Source organism: Chiloscyllium punctatum, chromosome 35 (genome assembly GCF_047496795.1).
Source record: "Chiloscyllium punctatum isolate Juve2018m chromosome 35, sChiPun1.3, whole genome shotgun sequence".
Lineage (NCBI taxonomy): Eukaryota > Metazoa > Chordata > Chondrichthyes > Orectolobiformes > Hemiscylliidae > Chiloscyllium > Chiloscyllium punctatum.
Window position 1 is genome coordinate 10,662,484 of NC_092773.1, and position 20,927 is coordinate 10,683,410.

At 49.2% G+C, this 20,927-nt stretch overlaps 1 protein-coding gene across 2 annotated transcripts in view; it reads left to right on the plus strand.

The window, feature by feature from the left end:
* Positions 1 to 20,927, plus strand: part of LOC140459642 (anthrax toxin receptor 1-like) — a 149,689-nt gene that overhangs the window by 108,157 nt on the left and 20,605 nt on the right. For both annotated transcript variants that reach the window (XM_072553955.1, XM_072553954.1), the window contains exon 17: positions 926 to 1,006. In XM_072553955.1, the coding sequence (XP_072410056.1) occupies positions 926 to 1,006 (81 nt within the window). The remainder of the gene's footprint in view (positions 1 to 925; positions 1,007 to 20,927) is intronic.

A 20,927-nucleotide genomic window follows, 5' to 3' on the forward strand; every position in this document is an offset into this window, starting at 1 on the left:
ACAAGGAATAACTCGGAATAACTTACCTCTTGGGGAAAAGAAAAACCTAACAGAATTACAGATACATGACCTGTTACTAATTAACTGTTCCAGTATCGTAACATCCCAAACACGCACCGCAAGGCAAAAGACAAATTCAGAAACTTAATCTGACATGCAGTTCTCCAATCCAGGAGGAAAACAACATCAAGAGACGATTCAGAGAAAGTAACAGCTGGGAGACATTCACTGAAATGTCCAACTCTGTTGGGACCCCAAGGGCTTTTTCTTAAAACTCAACCTAAAACTGAAAGAAACTCGAAATCCTGGTCTGAGAGAGCTGGCGCTGGCCCCACTCCCCATCCCAGGCTGCTTCCATTGTTCCAACATTTAAAACAAAAATTGCCAAAGCCTTACAAATTGTTTACTTTGCTACAGACAGCTCTACACCTCTGCCTCACAATTTTTCTTCAAAAAAAAAGGACAAAATGAAATGAGAGCATTGAAAAACATCCACTGTATTTGCCCGAGTGCACTTGTTAAAATACCCTTTCAGTCCTTCGATGTGATTAGCCTGAGTTTCTGTCTGAGGTTGTGAGTTGTCTGGGTAAAGACAGGTCTTCCTAAGTGTAGTCCCTGTTGGATTTGTTTATGACCACCTCAAATCTGTGTTCTGCAGTCCTCACCTTGGCCCCAAGTAGAAATATCCCTTCCCTGATTCTCGACAAGAGGGGCTCGGACTCTGCCCTGCAGTCTGAAGGAGGACGGGGGAAGAGGCTGAAGGAGGCTTCCGGCTCCAGATCTCAGCTTCACCAAGCAGGAGAAAGTTGGGAGTGGGGGTGGGCGGGGCTGCAGGGGGTAGCGTTGATGGCGGGAAGCTGAAAAATTGCAGAATTTGGAAGTTCCCTTCCCTCGCTAAGGCCACAGTTTTGTTTTGTCTTTTCAGGGCAAGTTGGACGCACTGTGGGTTCTACTGCGAAAAGGCTACGACCGGGTATCAATAATGAGGCCCCAACCAGGAGACAAGGTAGTGTACGACTCTGACTGGTTAGCTGGGCTTGGGATGATGCACAACAACAGGGCCAATTCCAGAAGACCACCTCTCTCTCTCTTGCTCTCTCTCTCTCTCTCCAGTTGATTGTGTAGCAGCGTCCAGGACGTGGAGGGGTTGGTAAGGTTGGGGAATGAGTAATTCTCAGCCGGGGGTTGGCAAAGCTCGGAGTGTGGTTCCCATCAATGAGCTCCCGAATCAGGGCTCAGGAAGTGGCTGTGCTCTGTCGTCAGTCATGTGTTTATGTTTGATGGGGGGAGCTGTGGTCACTCTTCTCTGGTGGAAGATTATCATTTGCATTCCAAACTGCCCCGCAGAAAGAAACAAAGAGAGACATTTCTTTATTAAGAAGAGAGGAAGGTCGAAGAGGGAAATAACAGAAACGAAAGATTCCATAAAAAGTTGTTAATCAAGGGCAGTTGCAGAAAGTTTGGAATAGTAGAAGCCAAGCAGTCATGTGAGTCCAGTGTTGACTGATGATGTCAATGGAGAGAGGGAACAGCTGGTTTTCATAAGCTCAGTAAAGCTCTGCACACGGAAATTGTCAGAAACACCAACCACTATTGAGGACTTTGCTCCACAATTACTGCTCTGAAAACAAACTCAAACACACATGCCCGTCCAGGCTTTAAGTGGAAAATATGAAGTTAGTCAGCGGTTACCTATATAACTTCAGCAGGGGTGGGGGTGGTGGTGGGGGGGTTTGATCGCTCGATCGGAGTTTATTCTCTGAAAACCTCACCCAGGAATCCTCGCTCACTCTTCCCTCTGCCTGACAGCCTGTTCCAACTTTCCCAGAACATTGAACTGCAGCAAAAGGAGGTCACTTATCCTTCTGTGGTTTCCAACTTGCGGTTTGTCCCATTTCCAGGCAAGTACCTGTGGGCAGTTTGCAGTTTTGACTGACTCAACCTCAGCTGTGTCAGAGAAACACAAGAAGCTGCCGTAAGGGGAGGCCATTCAGCCCTTCGAGCCTGCTGTGCCATTCAGCAGAATCGTGACTCATTCCCTCTACCTCAATTTCTGGATATTTGACCACAATACCTTTAATGTTTCCAAATGTCTGTTTGCAGGGCTCCGATAGCTAGTGCTTCCAGTTAAACCCGTAGGACTATAACATGGTGTTGTGTCATTTTTAACTTTGTACATCCCAGTCCAATACCGGCATCTCCAAATCATGTCTTTTTCTTGGGGGAGAGGAAAGGAGTATGGAATCCCACCGCCTTCTGTAGGAGCAGATTCCAACAGGTTTAAATGGAGACGGGCAAAGACTTAAAAGGTACCGAAAAGGGGCAACCTTTTCACACAGAGGGTGGTGCGTGTGTGGAAGGAGCTGCCAGAGGAAGTGGTGGAAGCTGGTACAGTTCCAGCATTTAAAAGGCATCTGGATGGGTATATGAATAGGAAGGGTTTACAGGGATATGGGTCAAATGTTGGCAAATGGGACTAGATTAGGTTAGGATACCTGGTCAGCATGGACGAGTTGGACTGTAGGGTGTGTTTCTGAGCTGTACGTCTCTATGAGTCTAGGGCTGACCCCCCCTCCCCCTCTGAATTTTCCACATCTCTATCCTATCCCAATATCCTGAACTGTAACTCCTGGTTCACCCAAATTGGGTGGGGGTGATCACCCTCTCTACATCTAGTCTGTCCTATTCCAGACTCCTTTCTTCTCCCCCAACTCTTCCACCTTCAGAGATTTACTCTTGCCCCTCCCACTCCCCCATTACACCCTTTACTTCATATTGTGTCTCCTTGTGTTTCTCCCAATCTCTGAAAATAAACCAAAGCCCTGTGCCATTGGATCCGAAATGTTAACTGCTTTCTCTCTGCAGATGCTGCCGGACCTGCTGAGTTTCTCCAGCAGCAACAACTGTTGTTTCTCTCTCTCTTTGTCTCTGAGTCCTCTTTCCAATTTACAAAGTGTCAAATCAACAACTGAGATTGAACTGGTATCTTTGACATTCATATTTTGAAAGGAAAGCAGAGGTTCCAATGTGGACCCATTGCCTGTCTCTTTGCAGATTGGAAACCATCTTTCACACCAACTCCTGTTCCCTGATCAATCTGCCAACTTGGTTTCCATACTCCCACTAGGCAAAAGTGAGGACTGCAGATGCTGGAAACCAGAGTTTAGATCAGAGTAGTGGTGCTGGAAAAGCACAGCAGGTCAGACAGCATCCGAAGAGCAGGAAAATCGACATTTCGGGCAAAAGCCCTTCCATGCTCCTACTGTCTCTTCATTCCATGGTCTTTAGTTTTGCTGATGAGCTTATCGATGTGGCTCCTCATCGAGCATCTTTTGGAAGTCCATGTACATCACACCAATTTTCTCTGTGACAAGGAACCCTTAACAAATCTGGGTGCTGGCTTTTCTTGGCCAATCCACATTTGTCCAAGTGTCTGTGAATTTGGTTTCAAATTATGGTGTCCATAAGAGAGGTCTCTCATCAGCGAGGTTCATGTGACATGCTTGTGGTCATACCTTTTCTTTCAGAGCAAAGGATGTAGCATTTGCTGTTCTCCAGTCATCCTGCTCAGATACCTCCTCTATCCCAGGAGGACTGGTCACTTAGCAACCCTCAAGTCTTTCTGATCTCACCTCCTTGATATCAGTGTCCAGCAAGTGCCTCAGCTGCGTTCACCTTGACTCAGCCTCTGCAGCATCTTCATTCTCCAACAAAGACAACTGCAAAATACTGCTTTTGTGTTTCAGCCATTAACATGTCTACTCATTGTCACGTTCCTCTGTGTGGGATCTTGCTGTGCATGAATGAGCCAGGGCGGGACTGGAATGCATCAGCGGACTCAGAGAGAAATGTGGCAGTCAGAATTGCAGAGGGACGGGTCACAATTTTCCAGTTTGAGTCATGCAACACACAAGAGACTCTTTGGCCCGTCAAATCTGCACCTACCCACCTAAGCACATCCTACTGTCCAGCTTATCCCCACTTGGTCCACAGCCTCGAATGTTCGGACATTTCAGGTGCTCCTCCACGTGCCCTTTACAAGATTGTGAGGTTTCCTGCCACAACACTCCAGATTCCTATCGGCTTCTGGGTGAAAAATTATTAGGTCAAACTCACTCCCAACCTCTTTCCCTTCACCTTAAAACTGTGCCCCTCATTGTTGACCCGGAAGCCAAAGCAGACAGCTGCTTCCAATCCCCCCTGTTCATACCCTTAGCACCTTTTACAGCTCTCTCAGCCTTCCCAGCCCCTCAGCCTTCCCTGCACTGAAGAAACCTGAACATATCCAGTGTCCCCTGGTTGTGAAAATGCTGTATCCCACACACGGTCTTAGTCAGTCTCTCTCCTGAGAGAGAGAGAGAGAGAGAGAGAGAGAGAGAGAGAGAGAGAGAGAGAGAGGTGTTACACAATTGAAACATGGTGTCCTGTCACCTGAGCTACATTGGAACAACCCAAAAAAGAAGGGTGAGGACAGAGAAGGCAGAATGACTGAGATAGCAATGTAACACAACCACATGTCATGAGAAGCATGGATTAGAAAGAGTTCCCAGAAGGAACTTCCAACGTTCGTCATGAGGAAAGTCTGCCATAAGCTCTTGAAGAACTGAAACACAAAATCTTCCTTGGCATGAGTGCAGTTGAATGAAAGTTTTATCCCCAGTAACCGCCACCCCACAGGATCGGAGTTTGCTGTTTGTTTTGAACCATGCAGGCAGGGACACTGGATTGAAATTTCAAAGGGGATGGATGGGAAGGTTCACATGGCAAGACTGCAGATGAAAATCTTATTCCATCAGACAAAAAGTAGTGTGGTCTAAACATTTTTAGGAGGTAGCCTGTGATCCAAACTCCATCAAACTTTCCCCATTTAACATGCAAATAGTCAGAAATCCCTGCCACAGTTCGATGTTGTCACAGTTAAGGTTACCCTCTGTCTGGCCAAAGCTTACAACCTGGTGTCTTCAATGGGAGTGTCAACATGACAGTGGGACTCGGCAAGCTGGCTGCTTTTCTGCGGAGAGTGTGGGGTGCTGGGAAAGCACAGCAGGTCAGATAGCATCTGAGGAGCAGGGGAATCGACATTTCAGGCTGTGTCTCTGTCAGGTTCTTGCGGTTTGACTTGGCTGTGATGAGCAGAGATATCTTCACAAAAACCTTTTAACCTTGACGGCATCCAGGACAGAGCAGCCCCCACTTGACTGGCACCACATCCACAAACATCCCCTCCCTCCCCCCCCACCGACCCTCAGTAGCAGCAGCGTGTACCATCTACAAGACGCACTGCAGCAATTCACCAAAGATCCTCAGACAGCACCTTCCAAACCCACAACCACTTCCATCGAGAAGGTCAAGGGGCAGCAGATAAACGGGAACAGTACCCCGTACAAGGTCCCCTCTGAGCCCCTCACCATCCTGACTTGGAAATATATTGCTGTTCCTTCACTGTCCCGTGGGTCACCATCCTGGAAGTCCCTCCCTAAGGGCATTGTGGGTCAACTCACAGCACATGGACTGCAGCGGCTCAAGGAGGCAGCTCACCCCCACCTTCACAAGGGCGGGGGGGTAACTTCACAAGGGATGGGGTAATAAATGGTGACTAAAGAACAAGTGAATTAAAAAAACTTTAAAAAATAGAGTCAGGGTCCCACACGCAGAAGTCTTTGACTTTTGCGGCCCAAAGGGAAATGGTGGAGAAATAGTCCCAGTGAGATAGTTGAGCGTTTGTTGACTGAGGAATTTTCGGTGAGATGGTTGCTGGTGTGACAGGCCCTGGTGTTGATGGTTAGGAGTGGAGGCTGTGTTCTTTCTGGATTGAGTTAACAGGAGCAGCAGATTCCTGCTGCCGTTGCCATGGCGACGGAAAAAGGTTGCTTGCCCAAGCGAAGGAAAGGCTGGAGTTTGGCAGCTTTTCCTGCACCATCGACAAGGGACAGAGGCAGTGAGAGTGGGGTCTGGACTGGAGAGAGTCAACATCCAACCAAAAGGAATTGTTTTCGCTGAGGGGGCTGGAGGCTAATAATAATGCTCACCGAGACTCAAATTTGCGAAACGATTTGGAATGCAGTGCTGGAAGGCTGAATAGTTTTGCGAGGCCACATTTAAAATGATTGAGGCTGCAAGTGCAGAATTTCTCCTCTGTTCCCCACCCCCTCTTCCCGTCGTTATTAACCCCAAAGGTAATTTAATTTCCTTCTGTAACTTCCACTGCTTTGAACATTGGTGCAGAATTGCCTGCTCTGTGTCAGGTTTATTGCCTTTTGCTGACTGATTTATTCCAACCTCTCGTGGTGTGAATCCTGTCACACGATGTGAAGTCTGGAGACGACAGTAGGGGCGGGGTGTGTGTGCGTCTGTGTCAGTCTCCCCTCATACATGAGCAGACTGACTGGACCACTTCAACACTCAGATGAGGAATTTCCTCTCTCAGAGAGCTGAGTGTCTTTGGAACTCTTTGGCACAGAGAGCTGTCGGGGACAGAATCCTTGTGGATATTGAAGGCAGCGATAGGGAGATTCTTGATCAGTCGGGGAAACAAGGGCTACGGGGAAAAGGCAGGAAAGTGGACGTAAGGAATGCTGGATCAGTCATGATCCTGTCAAATGGCTGAGCAGGCTCGAGGGGCCGAATGGCCTCCTCCTGTTCCCATTTCTATTGGTCTTAAAGCTATGTAAACTACCAATGAAACCCTTCTCTATTTGTTGTTACTTCCCTCAGCTCCTAAACGCCTAGGCCAACCTTGCTGTAGCTCAGAATACGGTACCCAGTCCTGGTCTCCTTCGACAATGGGCCCTTGTTGAGAATGCCTTCACCCATCCAACGGCTTCAGGCTCAAGGGGCTGCGTACAACCTCTTCTGAGAAGCATCAACTCAGAACTGGGAGCCTGGGAAGGGTTTCAAGAGAGCTTTCTAGTCCCAGCTGATCCAGCACCTTCAACATCCACTCCCTCTACCGCCCATGCCAAGTGTGCAGCAGTTTGTACCGTCCACAAGATGTCTTGCTGCAGCTCACATTGCTGTGTTTGAGTCACCCCTGGTGGTAACTTGGACCAATCCTATGGGATGTAGCATATGGAAAGTAAATGAAATTGGAGAATCCATTGCAGGGGGGCTAACTGTGAGCAAACATGGATTTGTGGACTGAATGGTCTTTCTTCTTGTACAAGGGCTGGTGGGGAGGGGGGGGGGGGGGGGGGGGAAAGAGTATTTACACATGGGCTTTGCAGTACTCCTTGGCCTGGGTGGCTTTTTGATCAAAAACGAGGGGGAAACCTGACCTCATTAATTACTGTATCCCATTGGCTAGTCTCTGAGTCCACACAAGATTTTTCCCCAGAATCCTGCTGTGCTCAAAAGGGCAATCATGGAGAACTTCAATAGGACAGTGCTGTCATCTTATACATGGGTGAAGTGTGGTGGGGAAGGGGTATGGCACCGCATTAAGTGATCAGCATCTCTGACTGATTTTTAAACACATCCACTGATGGACAGAGGCATTTCCCCAATGCACTGCTGAAATTTCCTCATGTCCTTAGTTAGAGTTAAGGCCCTAACAAAGGGAATGAAATTTGGCCCATTTGAACATTGCAAATAAGTTTCTCGATCCCATTCTCTTGCTTTCTCCCTGTAACCCTTTATCTCCTTCCCAATCAAAGGACCTGTCTATCTCAGTCTTAAATACTTGGCCTCCACATCCCTCTGTGGCAATGAGTCCCACAGATTCCCCACCCTCTGGCTGAAGAAATTCCCCCTCATCTCAGTTTGAAAGGGCTGTCCCTTCACACTGACGCTGTGCCCTCAGGTCAGAGTCTCTCCTAAATCAATGAAACTTCCAGGAGACATGGACATGTTTCCATCAGATCCCCCGTCCCCATCCTGCTAAATTCCATCAAGTACAGAGCCACAGTCCACCTCATATGACAAGCCTTTCATCCACAGGATCGTTCCCATAAGCCTCCTCTGCAGCTCCTCCAATGCCAGCACATCCTTCCTTCGATACGGGGCCCGAAAAACTGTTCACAGTATTTCAAGTGTGGTCTGACCAGAGCCTTATACAGCTTCAGCAGTATACCCCTCTTCTTGCATCCCTAGTCCTCTTGGTGTTATTCTGGAGCAGGTGGGACTGGAGCCCAAGCCTCAGAGGGAGGGACACTACCACTGCACCACAAGAGCAGTCTGGACAAGCACCTTCACTGCTGCTTCCAGTTGGTTTTGTTCACTTTGAAGGACCCCGTGGACATTTGTTGGACATTCCTCTCTCAAAGCCAACTCTCACGTCAAAATTCTCTGCTGTGTCACTTGGACTGCATTTCCAAAGTATTTCACTCTCCACGAACTGCTCTTTCTTTCTTGGGACAAGCAGTTCCATAAGTTGGCATCTACTCCAACAGGATTTCTGGAATCCCATTCCACTCAGGTTCTTATGGAATTGCAGTCTGAAACACTCACTTTTGTTTCTCTCTCTCTCTCTCTCTCTGCAGCACTTGGTGCTTTAGTTTCACATTTCCGTCCTACCTCTGTAGCCTCTCCTTCTGCAGTAAACACTCTGTGCACTGGGAGCAATGCTGTGGTTTTTTTTTCCTGGGTTTCTTGCCAAACAAAAAAAAAACTCACCATCACAACTGGAAAGAGTTAATTTTGGGGTGGTGTTGGTTTTGTGTGTTTAAGCAGTTCCTTACCAAGCCTGACTTTCACCCTCATTCCCTGACTTGTTGCAAAGCACTTGCCTAGATTTATTTGAACTGAACTGGAGTGAAATGTTCACAAATGCCCCACATTGTTAGTACCTCAGCCATCCTCTGCACTTCAAGAATTCGAGCTGGTTATAAACCAAGTTGTGTTAAATTACTGATCATCCATTCACCAAAGCAGGAGCTAATCTGTCCCCCAAAACTATTCATCTAGATTTCATAGGCCATTCCAAATTCCAGTTTGTTCTTTAACTCTCTGAAGCACCAGCACTTTTCCCCAAAAATACTTACAATCAAACTGTTCAGAGATCTGACAGAATACCTCTGGAGCAGATACCACATCTTAACCCTAGCTTTTTCACCCCTCCCAGAACAATGCAGACAGTATCCCTCAGAAACACCTCCCCTGCCCTTCGCCCCCGCTATTTATTCAATTCAAAAATCCATCAGAGAATCACCCAATCAGGTATCAGCTCTTTAACAACTTGTGAAGAGGGAAATGTGTTCTCTCTCGGCTCTGATTTATCCTTAAAGGGGCCACTGTTTACAATGCTGTCAGTTCACGCCCTGATCTCAAGAAGACACCACAATCTGTTCTCCTCAACCCCACCCCACGTTAACATCACAGCGAAGGTACGCAGACTGCTCTCCATGGGATTGAATGGAAGTACAGGGGATGACAGGGAAAGGACAGGAATGTATGCATGAGGAAAGATGGATCGGCCATGATCTGATCGAATGGAGAAGCAGACTTGATAGCCTCCTCCTGTTCTGATTTGTTGTGGTGTTATCGATACTCCCATGGATAGATTCCTTTTCCGCAAAGTGGTTTGACTGAGTGGTGTCCATAGCTAAGCACTGAAAGGAGCATTGAGAGGAACAATGCTTCCATCTGCTGTCACAACCTGTTAGCCCTCTGGACACAGTCATCATGTCACTGAATACAACAGGTGAGGAGGCTGTGCAGGCATAGGCAAGATTACAGGGCCAACCATGTTGTGCAAGATTTGGCCGCAGGTTGGTCAGAAAGCTTGGTCAGGGACTTGCACAACACTCTTGTGTACCCGAGGGCAGGAACACCAAGATTTGTGAAGGAGGGTGTCCCTGACTTTCATCCTCACCACCAGGTCAGAAAGCTTGGTTAGAGACGTCATTTTCAAGAGGATCGGTGGAATTCTTTCCCACAGAGTGTTATTGGGGATATTCAAGGCTGAGATCATCAGGAAGGGTGTGGAGAAAGGGCAGGAAAATGGCTTTGAGGATGAGTGGGCCAAACATGACCTTATTGAATGGCAAAGTGGACTGGATAGGCCGAATGGTCGTCTGCTTCTGCTCCCATGTCTTATGGTTGGAGTGCCAGGGACCCAGGTTCGATTCCAGCCTTGGGTGACTGTGCAGAGTTTGCACGTTCTCCCTGTGTCTGCGTGGGTTTCCTCCCACAGTCCAAAGATGTGCAGGTCAGGTGGATTGGCCATGGGAAATTACCCATAGAGTGAGGTGCATTGGTCAGAGGGAAATGGATCTGGGTGGGTTACTCTTCGGAGGGTCGGTATGGACTGGTTGGGTTGAAGGGCCTGTTTCCACACTGTTGGGAATCTAATCTACAGTCACATCTGAAAAGAGGAAACACCTCAGACACAGGAAGTAAGGTGAGGGAATGCTCCCAGTGATGAGGATGGAAGGCAGGGACACCCATCCTTCACAAATCTCGGTGTTCCTGCCTTCAGGTCCACAGGAGTGTTGTGCACACCCCTGACAACGACAGCTATTTTAATCAACTGCCTCAGGCACACCTCTGACAGGGAAATTGAAACTGGATCTGGTGCCCTGGAATGGGAAACCTGGGGGCATTCTCTGCTGCTGAGAAAGTGGCTGAGAGCAAACATGGAATATTTTCAAGCAGGAGTAAGATATCGTTCATAGGGCTGAAGGCATCAAAGAGTTGCCTGGCGATGTAGGGAGTGCACTGAAGGCTTACCAGACTGCTTCCTGGGACAGGAGGACTAATGCATGAAGAGAGGCTGGATCAGTTCATACAGTATTGACTGGAGTTTACAGAATAGGGGGGGATCAGGTGGGAATCTCATAGAAAGCTGTACAACTCGAACAGGACAAGGCAGGGTAAACACAGGAAGGACATTCCCGATGACTGGGGTGGTGGGGAATCTTTCCTCAGAGAGTTCCTGAGGGCAGGCTTGCTTCTGTGCCAGTTTGCTGGATTATGAGTCGGTTGTGTGATCTGCAGACATGCCTGGGGGCTCGAGATTGGGGGAGGCTGAGGAAGATTGGGTGACCTGTTCTCTCTCTCTCTCTCTCTCTCTCTCCTGACATCTCAACTTGCCCTCTTCTGTGTTCCTGGTGACGCCTCTGCTGCGTACTCCCAGATGGACCTCGGAAGCCGAGTGCCATCAGGGGCCAGCGGGAACGTTGGATCCCACCACCCCCCCCCCCCCCTCACGGAGCGGGGCTCCTTCTACGATGCCCAAGCTCCGAGGAGGGCAATTGCTTCGGGAACCTGGTACTCTGTACTCGGTGACGCTGCTGGAGAGTGACCTGGTGCCTTGGGCTGCTCTTTGCTTGTCTTCAGATTTGGAGGTTCCTGAGAAGGTGGTACTGGGAGGTACCAGTTGTAAGTTGTCCACTTTGACCTGTCTGTCCACGATTTGCTGTGTCCCGCGGAGCAGGAGTCCAGACAGTAGGTCCCCAGGCTGATACACTCCACACGTTTACCCTTGTGATCAAATACAAAGGGAGGCTGGGAGGACGGAGCTCCAACAGAGTGAATCCCAACGGCCCCTAATTGACACTGAGGTGCTGCTGAGTGAGCCATGGCAGCAGCAGCAGCTGATCAGTACCTGGAGGAGATATTCTCCACAAACTGAAGGAACAGTACATAGCTGTGTGCTGGGCAGGGATGGGGGACCTGCAGTTGTGTGAGAATGAAGCAGCAAGACAAGGCAGGTGGTGCTAACTCCCAGCGTCCCCTCAGCCACTGCAGCACTCTGATCAGAGCGACCACTCACCTACTATCAGAACCGGCCCGAGCATACCATAGCCCTCGCTCCGTGCTGCTGGAGAAAGTGAGGGCCACGGAAGCTGGAGATCAGATTCGGAGAGAGTGGCGCTGGAAAAGCACAGCAGGTCAGGCAGCATCCGAGGAGAAGGAGAATCGACGTTTTGGGCATCAGACCTTCATCAGGATGTAGGGCCTTTGCCCGAAACATCGATTCTCTTGCTCCTCGGATGCTGCCTGACCTGCTGTGCTTTTCCAGCACCTCACTCTCTGACTCCCTCCTATGGGAAGGATGTTGTGAAACTTGAAAGGGTTCTGAAAGGATTTGCAAGGATGTTGCCAGGGTTGGAGGGTTTGAGCTACAGGGAGGGGCTGAACAGGCTGGGGCTGTTTTCCCTGGAGCGTCAGAGGCTGAGGGGTGACCTTATAGAGGTCTATAAAATTGTGAGGGGCATGGACAGGGTAAATGGACAAAGTCTTTTCCCTGAGGTGGGGAAGTCCAGAACAAGAGGGCATAGGTTTAGGGTGAGAGGGGAAAGATATAAAAGGGACCTAAGGGGCAAACTTTCCACGTAGAGGGTGGTACGGGCTGCCAGAGGAAGTGGTAGAGGCAAGTACAATTTTTAACATTTAAAAAGGCAACTGGTTGGGTATATGAATAGGAAGGGTTTAGAGTGCTGTGGGCCAAGAGCTGGCAGATGGGACTAGATTAGGTTGGGATATCTGGTCAGCATGGACTGAAGGGTCTGTTTCTGTGCTGTAGATCGCTATGACTCTCTGCTCCCTCTCTTTGTTGCTTGAAGATCTGCTTTACCTCTGTCACAGTCTTAGCACTAATGTCCCACTCTGAGGCATCTTACCTGCTGTTTCTTACCATACCCCTGGGGAACCCCTACAAATGATGAAACAAAGACAAAGAGCTGGGAGGTGAGGGCTTGGTCTATCTTCATTGGAGGCACAGCGAGGGCTATTCATTGATAAGTTAGCCAGTGAAAATTCTCACAGTCAAATGTGAGTGGCTCTATTTTTCTGGGTTTTAGTCACTTTTTATACTTACAATTTGAACTCTGTGAGCTAGGCAGTATCCTGACCCTTTGCATTACGAATGCAGTGACATTAACATCCCCACACCACGATCTTCACCCCCCCCCCCAACTCTTTTCCCTGAGAGACAAACTAGTTAATTAATGAACATCAGCCAGCACTTGGTGGGGGGGTGGGTGGGGGGGGTGATCCTCCAAGCTGTGTGTTTCTTTGTTCATTGAAAACATTAACGGGACAGGGCCCATGGGGCAGTGCTTTGAAGAAGTGGCCAATTTGAATGCAGGGACAGGAAAGGGGTTATTGGCCAATCAGAGAGAGAGAGAGAACGCAGCCTGTCTGCCTTTAATAGGGCCCATCTGGAACACATTCGCTGGCATGGATTTGCTGTTTGATGTTGTCAGGAATTAACACCTTTGGATTCCCGAGTCCTTAAAGGAACCTCTCCCCCTGTGAAGCTTTTGTCTTCAGCGGGAGTTGCAGATTGTCTACTGAGTCTCATTGAGACTTACGGCTGAAGTGCACCCATCACCTCTTACCGGGTTGTGGTGGAATGCACCATTCAGGCATCACCAAGAGATACTACTCCGTCAACGATAGCTGGGGCCCAGCCTTGGTGCTGGGGCCTGAACGAGCGGGGTGCCAGTGAAATTGGTCAGAGAACCCAAGTGAAGCTTATCTCAAAGTGGGGAGCATCCCACCGCATCTCACAGAATTGCAACAGAGCCGGAAGAGGCCATTTGGCCCATTGAGTCCACACTGACCCCTGCAAAGAACAGTGCACCCAGGCCTGCCCTGTGCTGGCTGAACACCGTGGTGGGCTTGTCACTGGGCATTAGCAAGTCACCACTGACAGGGGGAGTTGACCACCTATTTATACTGTGGGGGGCATTCCATAGGCTGCACTGACCCAGGGGGCAAACCCCCTGAACTGGGCTGGTACAGTGGCCCGGGGGTAGAGTACATCCCACAGCCCACCCACCCTGACCAGGGTCTGTCTGCAGTGTTGGCGATCAGGAATGGGTAGCTCCAGACTGCCAGTACCAGTCTGGCCTGTTAAAGGTGGTGTCAGTGCCAGGGATGCTGGTCCATTCCCAAATATTCCAGCAGTGTCCGAACGGCTAGCAAGGTTCCGGAAAAGGTATGGCAGGAAATCTCACTTGGCCTTGCGGTGAAAATCTCACCGCAAAATCCTGAGCCACTCAGGCAAAAGAAAACTCTGCAAGACTCGGCCTCCAGGCATCTCTCAGGCGAGGTTGTCCCCACGGCTGGAATGAAGGCACAGTTTAAGGTTCTGCGAAAGGTTGAAGGGGACCAGTGTGGGGTATGAGGGTGGAACACCACACATATGATTAAAACCCCTGTCACACTCTTCAGGTACCTTTGGTAGGTCATTGGCTTGGCATGCTCGAGACATCCAGTGGCAAAGCATCAGTGGTTCATGACCTCTTTGTTTCTCATTGTCCTCAAGTGACTTCCAAACATGGAAAGCCACCCACTTGGACTGATGATTATAACCTCAAGACTCCTAATGCCAGTGGTCACACCAGTGGAAACCCCATTGACCGGCTGGGAGTGGGAGGAGGCAAGGGAATGGGTTCACTACGTCACAGTGGCATGGAATGGGTGACAGCAGGGAAGGAGGAATTTGGCTCATCAAGTTTCTGTTGGCTCTCTGCCAAACCACTGTAGCTAGACCTGCTCCCCTGCCATTTGTTGACTGTAAACCTGTGCTTGGTCTTCTCTCTCTCTCTCTCTCTCTCTCTCTCTCTCTGTGTCGAGGTGCTTCTCCAGTTTGCTTCTGAAAGTCACAATTGGATTTGCCTTGACCACACTCTTGAAGCAGTGCCCTCCCGATCCTAACCACTGATCGCTCACACTTGGTGCCTTTGCCAATCACCTTGGATCGGTGCCATCTGCTTCTCGGTCAGTGGGAACAGTTTCTCCCCACCTACTTGGCCCACCTCTCCTTGTGATTTTGTACACCTTCCATCAGAGCTCCTCGCAATCCTTCTCTTCCCCCAAGGGGAGGAGCTCCATCTTGGCCAACCTTAATATCAAGCCCCTCATCCCTTTGGCCCACCATGTCCATGCTGACCTACAAACACCAAGCAACCCTAATCCCATTTCCCTGCACTTGGTGTATTGCCTATTTTAAGTGCTGATCCAGCTGCTTCTTCAATGTTGTGAGAGTCTCTGACCACCCCCACCCTCTCAGGCAGCACATTCCATGTACACTCTGCTCTGTGTCCTCACTTTCCAACCTTCCTGAAGGGTGCTAGCCCACTTTGGACCCACTCTTCCAACTGAGGCTGATGCAGTGTTGTGGAAACATTCACCACAACTGTTGGACTCTGTGCCTCTGCTTTGTAACTTCAAGGTTATGCAGCCATTGGCGTAGGAGGCTTAATCTCCATCAATCATTGCACTGTGCCAAACAATCCCCAGAGGAAGTGAACTCGTGTGGAAGATATCTACGTTCAGCGTGAGCAGATCTGCTATGGTGTTGGTCTGTTTTACATTGACCAGTCAGTGGGATCTTGCCAGGAGTAGTTCCCTTGTTCTGTTGCCCCACTGGAATTGAAACATCTCTTGCAGGCCACAATGTTCACTGATTCTAAACTCTTGCTCGAATTAACTTTGGATTTGGAAAGGAAAGGCTTACGTGTATGTTGCAACCTCCTTGATGACAAGATGCCCTCTGGATGGTTTACAGTCAGTGAGGTGGTCTTTGGAGTGTAGCCACTCTTTCAGCACACAGAGGAGGGTCAGGCAGCTGGTTTGGGATACAGACCAACACCAACAGCATGGGTTCAATTCCTGGGTGCACTGGTGTTGCTGCAAAGGTCACATCTTCTTAACCTCAGCCCCTCAGTTAGAGACATAGTGACCCTCAGGTTAAATCACCAGCCATCATCTGTGAGGAGAGAGCAGTCCCCTGGGTCCATGGTGACTTTATCAGTGATACTATAATCTCGAACTGAGTTTGACATTATTGAAGTTAGGAAAATTAAACTCTCCTCCTCCAGTGACAACACATCTTTCACGGGTGGGGAGAAACAGGAAACCAACTGGTGCACAGGAAGATTCCACAAATGCCAGCATGATCCATACCAGATATTGTGGCTTAGTGAAGAAATGTTGACCCAGACACGAAGGATCACTCAGAAAGACAAAAGCAAGGTAACATAGAGGCCGGGAAATACTCAGCAGGTCGGGTGGTGTCCGTTTGGAGAGAGAGAGGGAGAGAGAGAGATGAAATAAATTTTTCAGGTCTGGGTTCAGTCACTGACACAAGCCCTGGACCCTGTTTATCTCCCTCCGTCAGTGCTGTCTGACCAGGGATGACCATCCTTCAGGATTGTGTCTTGGGATCTTCCAGGTTCACCTGAGAGTGCAGACAGACCTTCTGTTTGAAAAGCTCCCCCTGGCTCTGCGGACAGTGCAGCACTCCCACAGGATGGCTCGAAATCCTTGTGCTGCAGTCTCTGCAATGGCACTTGAACAGCGAGGTGGGAGAGTGCCTATGAGCTCCTTTGGCAGTGTGGACCAGACACTGTCACAGACACACAAAGCTATGTCTTTGTGACGTTGCTGCTGCATTCACTGGATTCGTTGCTGCAGTTTCTAAGTTGGCCCTTGACACCTTCTGGTTTTTGTTTTCCGTGGACAGCTGCGTCTCACTTTAACAATGGATCCTGAGCCCTGGAATGAACGTCTGGGAGCTTGGCTCCAAACACTTGAATGGTCTCGACTCTGATTCCTCCTCGATTGTTTCATTCTTCCACTCCAACTGAGTGGACGAATGTCAGGGCCGAACGAGACTTTCGATCAACCTGACAGAGATTTGGTGGCACTTGATCATCCTGGGATCAAGTCAGATCCCAGCTGGAAGCCTGGGAACAGTTTTGGTCCCCTTATCCTAGGACAGTTGACTGAAATTGGAGGCAGTCCAGAGAAGGTTCCCTTGGCTGATCCCAGGGATGGAGGGACTGCCTTAGAAGAGAAGTAAAGACTCTGTCTTAAATGGGAAGGGAATTTGGGGAGGAGTGAGAATTCTGAGCCCAAGGAAAGGATATAAAGCAGCTGTTAGCAAAACACATGAGCAGGATGTGCATTTTCTTGCAGCAGAACTATGAATATTTTGGACAGAATGGGGGTAGAAAGTTTGTACAGTTGCCAAACTAAACAGCGTTGTTACTTAAGTTCTCTGGTTGACATCTGGTTTTATCCTTTGAGAGGTGAAATTGAACAGCTTTGACTGATGGGTCCTAACTCAAAAATTTCATTCTTCCAAATATTCTACTCCCCGAATGTCTCCCCTTTCAACAGTCAAAGTGTTACTCCTGGAATGAGTGGGTTGACCCAGTCTGTCATGTTTTCAACCACATGAACTGTGTCCTTGCCTTGGAGATGTAAGGCCAAGGAAGGGAGCACTCCCACAGAACAGATGGCTGGGATTAGCAAGCTCTTCCCCTCTGAGAGGTGCAGACGTCGCTCAGGACCAGGTCAATGGTGGGTGTTTCGCTGGGAAACCAGTTATCGAACCTTGCAGCTGCTGGACTCGCCATTTGTCGCTCGTTCTGCCTCACTGAGGGTGTGAGAAAGGGTAAGGGTCACGCTAGGTGGTCAACTTACAACAGCTTCCACCCAGGCTGTAGGAACAGCCCAAGACTCTCAGTCAGTGCATGAGGCAGTGATTGTGAGTTTGCCTGTTTGTCAGAGGAAAGGTCTCCACACGAAGCTGCTGTTGTCTCCAAACCCCTTTTCAGTGCTGGCAGTTCATCAGAGTGTTGATATCAGGCAGGCCTTTGGAGATTGGAGCAGCAATGATGGATGCAACGTTGAAGGTTGACGGTCTACCTGTACTTGTTGACTCCATTCTTACTTTGGAAAGGCAGGTGTCACAAAGACAAGAAACGCTGTAATGTTGGTGTAAATTACTGCAGGTGCTGGAATCTATACTGAAACAAAAGTGCTGGCGATCTCATCGGATCAGGTAGCATCCATGGAGAGAGAGCAAGTTCCGTTTTGAGTCCAGGTGACGCTTCATCATGCCTCATATCGATCACTGAAGAAATCCATCTGGTTTAGTGAAACCCTTTAGGGATAGAAATCTGCTCTCCTTACCTGGTCTGGCCTATACGTGACTCCAGACCACACAACTCTCTGGTTAACTCTTGTCAGCCTTCTGGGCAACTAGGGATGGTCAATAATACTGACTCAGCTGATAATCCTCACATGCTTTGAAAGATTATGAATGGAGATTTTGAGCTTGATTGGCCATCAGATTTGTGCCTGTGAATTATTGCTGTGATTTCGTGTTCAGTGGGACATTTCACTTCCCCTGCAATCAATCGCAGGAATCCAGTTTTGTTGCCTCTGATTTTCAAGTTTGCAATTTTCTAAAACCCTGAATATGTGTCTCCGTCCTCCAAAACGTTGACTGACAGATAATCTACAGTTTGCTCAAGGAGACCCCAGAGGTCACATGCCCACACCAGGCCTTTGTCCTGGGATTGTTCTGTAGATGCAGAAGGACCCCAACAGGGCTGGTCAATATCAATTGAGACTTCCTGGCTTTCCCATTGCGGGATCCTACTGCCTCACTTTGAATGAGGGAGAAAATCAGGGGAACAGCAAGGAAATTTGAGGGCAGGTTTTCCAAAGACCATTTGTGTGGTGATGCCAAATTGACTTGTGGTGGGCTGTGGGAGTCACCAATGTTCCCAGCTCCTCCAAAAGGCTGGAAGAAGTAACGCTGAGCAGAGCTGGATCTGTTGACTTCAGGGGCATTGCTGTGTGCTGGTTCCACTCAATGCTCTTTTATTGAAGACATTACCTTGACTCCAGCGGCTGCCTGGCAAGATCTTGGAGATTCCCTCCTCAGCCACCCCCCTCATCGCCTTTCAGAAGTCACCTCTTTGTGAAATCGCCTCAAAGGATGGAGTCAATGAGCACAGGTAGACCATCAACCTTTAACGTTGCATCCATCACCTCCAAAGGCCTGCCTGATATCAACACCCTGATGAACTGCCAACACTGAAAAGGAAGCCACATCTTGGGGGTTGGAGACAGCAGCAGCTTCGTGTGGAGACCTCTCCTCTGACAAACAAGCAAACTCACAATCACTGCCTCATGCACTGACTGAGAGTCTTGGGCTGTTGCTACAGCATGAGCGAGAGTGGCTGTAAGTTGACCAGTTTGTGGTCTCCACTGCATTTCTCCTTGTCAAAGTCCTTCATGCTGACCTGCAAAGTCCATTCTGAACGTTACTGTTTATTTTCCTGTTGGTGCACACATCCTGAATGGCCTGCAGATGACCCAGTAGAGGCTCTCAAGATGATTTGAGGGGGTTCCCATTGATTGTACAACCGGCGGTTCACACAGAAGCAGACATCATAGAGCTTAGGATCATGAGGGGAGAGAATAAGAAACGCTAGGCGCTGGAAGAGTTGACCTGTGAAAGGTGGTTATGGAGCTCTCAGTCATAAATTGACGAGGACTTTGAGCAATTACTGAGGTTGTGGAACTTACAGGGTTACTAACAAAGAGCAAGGATGAGGCACTCCACGCAGAGCCAGCACAGCCACTTTGGGCTGAATGGCCTCATCCTGTCTAGGGTGCCAGGATCGAGGCTTTCATTTCCCATGTCCGGAGCAGCTCAGAAAGAATGAGGACGACTGGGTACGCAGCTCAAGGTGAAGCATCTGGTGCTGAGCAGTGAGAGCCCCCTCCTGTGTAAAGAGCCCCTCAGGCACATTCCTTCATTGGCACTGACAGCGGCAGCACAGCTGTACACAACCTCAGCAGCTTGGTGGCTGGAAACACTGGCCACCTTCCCAATGGATGACGCTACCAACCACTGTCACCCTGCTCCGTGGGTGAGGTGGTCTCCCGATGGAGCAACGACACCGACGCGGCTGTGCCCCCCCCATCTCCCCCCTTCAACCCTCCAGGGATCAGAAAGGAATCTGCTCGCTGAGGGGTGGAGCTGGGCTCTCTCTCATTTCCGACTGCGTGGCTGCTGGGTGTTTTCACTTGGGTTCAGTGTGTGTGCATCTGTCTGCAGAGCAGAGAACCTTCAGTGGGCCGAGTGCACAGGGTCCTCCCCCCCCCCAGTTCCATTCAGACAAAGGAAAGGAACCTCAGTGTTTCTCGCTGACCTGGCAGATTTGTCTCTGTTGATCAAACTGCCTGCAGTCAGTCAGTCAGGGTCTTGCTTTAATTACTGTCTGACTGTTGCCTACATACACTGCACTGAGACTCATTGAAAACTCCACTCCAGCACCACCCCAACAAAGCTGTTGGCCAGCAGCCAACTGTACTGTACTGTACTGGCTTTAACTCTGTTTTACCCGGCTTGGAAACAGCTTTTACCAGAATCAAATGCTATGCCCCTCCACGCTTCACTTCAGCTCTGACCGAGAGTCATCTAGACTCGAAACGTTAGCTTGCTGTCTCTCCACGGATGCTGTCTGAGCCGCTATGATCTCCAGCACCTTTTGTTTCCAGAATCTCAAGTTGTGTCTTTCACGACACGTTGGAATTGCTGGTGTTTACTGCCGGTCACAAATTGCTTCTTGAGAAGGTGGTGTTGAGCTCCTTCCTGTGGGTCGACCCACAATACTATTTGGGAGGGTATTACAGGATTTTGACCCCGTCGATTTGAAGGAAAGGCGATACATCTCCTAGACGGAGGAAAGTGTGTAACTTGGAGGGTATTTTTGCAGGGGGTGCTGTTCCCGTGTATGTGCTGCCCTTGTCTTTCCAGCTGGTGGTGGTGGTCATTGCAGACATCTGGACCCTGTCTTGGATGACCACCTGTGTTAGAGAGTCATAGTCACAGAGTACAGCATAGAAACAGGCCGTTCGGCCCGCCATGCCTATGCTGCCCAAAAATACCAAACTGTAGTAATCTGATTTACATGTACTCGGTCCGTAGCCCTGGCATTTTAAGTATTCATCCAGACATGTGGTAAATGTTGTGAGAGTACCTGTGTCCACCATCCTCTCAAGAGACACGTTCATTATTCAATTCCAAACCTGTGTCATCTTCTGTCTTGAATACTCTGGGCACATCTGTCACTCCTTCGTGTTGAGCTGAAACGATAATGGATGAGCCACAATGGGAGAAGGAAGATTGGCTAAGGGATGGATGCAGTGCCCGTGGAGGTAATGACATG